The 4,382-nt window shown below is 36.9% G+C and overlaps 1 protein-coding gene across 1 annotated transcript; it reads right to left on the minus strand.

Moving 5' to 3' along the window:
- Positions 1-630: 630 nt before the first annotated feature.
- LOC113352481 lies at positions 631-2,085 on the minus strand. Its single transcript, XM_026596296.1, has one exon. The coding sequence runs from the start codon at positions 2,083-2,085 to the stop codon at positions 631-633; it is 1,455 nt and encodes a 484-aa protein (XP_026452081.1).
- Positions 2,086-4,382: the final 2,297 nt, after the last annotated feature.

The following is a 4,382-nucleotide window of genomic DNA, read 5'->3' on the forward strand; positions in this document are numbered from 1 at the left end:
AATGAATACAAGTGTATCATCAGCAAATTGAAGGTGTGTTATCATGTCTTGATTATTTATATGAAATCCCTTGAACATATTTATCTCCACAGCTTTCTTCATTAGTTTGGTGAATATTTCAGCTACCAGAATGAACAAGAAGGGAGACAATGGGTCTCCTTGTCTTAATCCTTTTTCTGGACTAAATCTTTCAGTGGATGTTCCATTTAAAATCAAGGAATGTTGAGCGATTGTAATGCACCACCAAATCCATCTCCTCCACTTGATCCCAAAACCAGAAGCATGAAGTACATGATCAACTGTGTGCCAGCTGATGTTGTCAAAAGCTTTTTGTATATCTAACTTGCACAACAACCCTGGTTTCTTGCTCTTTAATCTTGAGTCAATCAATTCTCCTGCCACTAGGATTCCATCTAATATTTGTTTGTCCTTGATAAATGCACCTCGGCTGTCAGATATCAATTTAGGCAAAACTGATTTGAACCTTTCAGCTAATATCTTGGAAACAATCGTGTACAAGCACCCAACTAAGCTGATTGGCCTGTAGTCTTTTGGAGAGTTAGAGTATTCCTTCTTTGGTATCAACGTAATGAAAGAACAGTTAGTTCTCCAAGTCATCTTTTCCTCAAATTAGAATTCATGAACTGCTGCCATTAAATCTATTTTTATTATATCCCATGCTTCCTTTAAGAACTCTATGGGATACCCATCTAGGCCTGGAGATTTGTCATTCTTAAAATGCATAATGATCTGTTTTACTTCATCTTTTTCAATTAGTCTTTCCATCCATACTTGATCCTCTAAGGGTATTTTTGTGAATTCATTGTTGTCCAGTTGAGGTCTTATTGGATGCTCATCCTCAAACAATTTGGTGAAGTGCTCTAAGAATTCTTTTTTGATATCTTGCTGACAGAAGTTATCATGGCCATTAATTACCAGCTTGTGTACTGTATTTTTCCTTCTTCTGCCATTTGCAAGGCTGTGGAAATATCTAGTGTTGTCATCTCCGTCTATGAAGTGTTTTGCTTTGTCCCTGGACATAAGCATTCTTTGATTTTCTGCACTAATTTGTTGCAGCTTTAATTTCCATTCCACTCTGTCTATAAAGTCTTGTTGTTGTAGTGGCCCCTGCTCCTCCAACAAGTTAAGTGCATATAGTTTCTCATTTAACTCATTTTTCAAAGATTGAGTTCCTCCATATGTTTCTTTGCTCCATCTCTTCAGAATGAATTTCAGGCTTTGTAGCTTTTTAGAGAAAACATAGCTTGGTGCTCCAGTGAAGGACAGTGCAGACCACCAAATTTGAAGATTGGTTAGAAAGTTCTTATTAAGCAACCAGTAAGCTTCAAATTTGTAAGAAGGTTTTTGTCTAACAATGTTAGTAGTTGTGAGCATTATTGGGTTATGATCTGACAGGGATCTAGATAAGAGGTGCTGAGCAAGATGAGGAAATTTACCTGCAAAAGCAATTGATACCAGAATTCTGTCAAGTCTGCATAATAGAGGCTGAGTTTTCATATTTGACCATGTGTACTTCCCTCCAAGAAGTGGCAAATCAATGAAAGGATGTTGTTCTAGGAATTCATTAAACAATCTCCTACTCCTTGTTCTTCCTCCCTCTTTGTTTCTTTCAGCAGCTCTTCTTGTTGCATTCCAGTCTCCAGCCAAAACACAAGCATCTGACAGCCATCCTATTAAGTCCTCCATATCTACCCAGAACTCTAATCTTTCATCATACTCACACGGTGAATAAACATTTGATAGGCTCCATTCAAAATTATCGCTTCTGCACTTAACTTTCTGAGATAATGAGTTGGGACCAATGAGTTCATCTATGCAGCTTAACTGGGTATCATCCCATATGGTTATTATTCCTCCTGACAAACCCCTGGAAGGAATGATTCTCCATTTGTTGTTGTTGTTTCCCCATAAGTTGTTTATGAACCAATCGCAAACTTTCATCATTTTAGTTTCTTGAATTAAAACACAAACTGGTTTACGTCTCTGAATTTGATCTTTCACTGTATCTATCTTTTCAATAGCATTTAGACCCCTAATGTTACATGAGAGGATTTTAAGATCCATTCAAAATTTGTGAACCCATTGAATTTCCATTTTGTGTTGTCGCATTCTTTGTTTGTTGATGCTCAGCAACAATTTTCCTATGCTCGTCTATAATGTCTGCAAACACCCTTCTGACTTGTTCTTCATTCCCTTCATATTTTGCTCCCACATTTTGACTTGCTTCCATCAACAATTCCACATTATTATAATCCTCCAGCGGCCTATTTGCTTCTTCAATCAATTTGTCTTGATGAAGCCGCCAATTGGAGTAGCTGGACTTGCACAATATGGTTGATTAAGTGCTAATACCAGATTTCTTTTTCTAGTAGCTTGAAAGGTAAATATGGGTGTTGAATCAATCTGTGGTTGTTCCAAAATTATGAGTTGCATTGTTGAATCTTCTCTTTGCGGGCTTCTTTGAGCTACTGCTTCCTTCCTTTTCTTCTATTTCTTCTCAAAATTTAGAAACAAGTCTTTGATGGAATGAGTCTTTGCAACGGTCTCTTTTTTGTTTTTCTCAAATTTGAGAAATAAATTTTTTATTGGATTGACAGGTGTTGTTGCTTCTAAGGGCTTGGAATTTGTGGATGAGAGGTCGCGCTTTTCGTTTTGAAATCTGCTTTGATCAATTTCTCCCTCTTCCAGCTCACCATCTTGAGTCAAATCCCTCACTTTGTCGGCTTCAGCACCCTCTGACATTGGCAATTGCAGTTTGTCGTTTGCTCTGTGAAATTCAAATTTTGAATTTTGAAGATTTCGACCTCCCAGTAACCGGATTATGTCTTTGTACTCAGCCTCCGATGGTCTTCTTTGTTGCCCGAACTCAAAATCCCATACAATTGCAAGTGTAAGATGAATTCCTTGAATGGTGACTTCAATTGATGCCGGAATTTTAGTGATTTCGTTTGTAACTCCAATTCTGCAGCATTCAATGTTCTTCAATGCAGTTTGTCTATCAATCTCTGCCAACCCACCTAATTCTTCACCAATTTTATTGAATGTATTCCAAGACCAAAGATGTACTGGCAGCCCCTTTAATTTGATCCAAGTAGTGTTGTTCTTAAATTTTGATTTGTCGATGATCTCAGCATCCAAGTACCATCTCTTCACATAAATTTCAGCCTTCCCTATATGGAAAGTTTGAGGTTTCCACCCTCTGTTCCACCCTCTGTTCCAATTATCTCTCTTCCATACAAGTTTTTTTCAAATCAAATATTTGTTCTATATCTTTTCAAATCTATTTTTGCAGGTCATGGTTGTCGCAATAACCAAAGAAGATGCAAGAATCGATGAAACTAACAAGTTTTGGTTAAGAAGAATAATCCTCGCATACGTAGAAGACATATCCATGAAGACTGAAGAGTAAATCACAAAATGTGGTTTCGGCATCAGTAAAAGGGACCCTTTAGCCCAGTTCTTATAAAAGATGGCTTCTCATGGTGGTGATATTTGTCTGTTTACTTTTTGTCGTGATAGTGTACTTTTGGAGGAAATACGATGAATTTATTGAAAATATGTTGGAGCCAGATGCAATTGCAAATACGAGATGCAATTGCTAAATGAGTAAGATGCAATTGCAAATACGAGATCAACCACTGGTGCAGTGCTAAATGAGTTTCAAATTTCAAGTGAGTGTTTTTGGATTATTTAGTATTTCATACCAAGTTGAATTCATTGTACTTTACAAGTGAGTAAACGATGCTCTTGGAAATGGTACGAAAAGAAATAAAATTTTGGGTTTCAGGTTTGAATTATCGTGGTAACATTAGGGAATAAACTTTTGAATTTTGGGTTTCTCTCCGTTTGGATTTGATTATTACAGAAGAAGATCTACATGTTGCACGGCTTATGTGCTTTGGTAGGCAACGAAGTAGATCTTCAGGAGAAACGTCAAGTACATATTCAGGTATGTCATGCTCCTTTTAGAAAATTTATTTTACTTTAATTAATTTGATTATGAGTTCTTTAAAAAAATTATTCCACCGATCATGCATATATCAGATTTCACGCACATATCTGTTTGGATTGTTTAATGAAGACTACCCCTGAGTAGGCTGAGAATAACAGAATGCTCTTCACTGAGACATCTACCAAGATAGCTGATAACGCCAATCAACTGTTTCAGCTATATATGGCTCTATCAGGATGCTGTTATATGAATTTGATGCATCAGTACAATGGTAAGACTAATTTGAAGTTAGCTGACATTATTTCTCCCTTTCCATTTCTCTATTATTTCCGTCGGATCACCCTAAAAGACTATCAAGAGAGCAGGCAATGATCGGGTGAATCAAATTAATAAACAAGCCCGCGCAATT

The sequence above is a fragment of the Papaver somniferum genome, chromosome 2 (genome assembly GCF_003573695.1).
Source record: "Papaver somniferum cultivar HN1 chromosome 2, ASM357369v1, whole genome shotgun sequence".
Taxonomy (NCBI): Eukaryota; Viridiplantae; Streptophyta; class Magnoliopsida; order Ranunculales; family Papaveraceae; genus Papaver; species Papaver somniferum.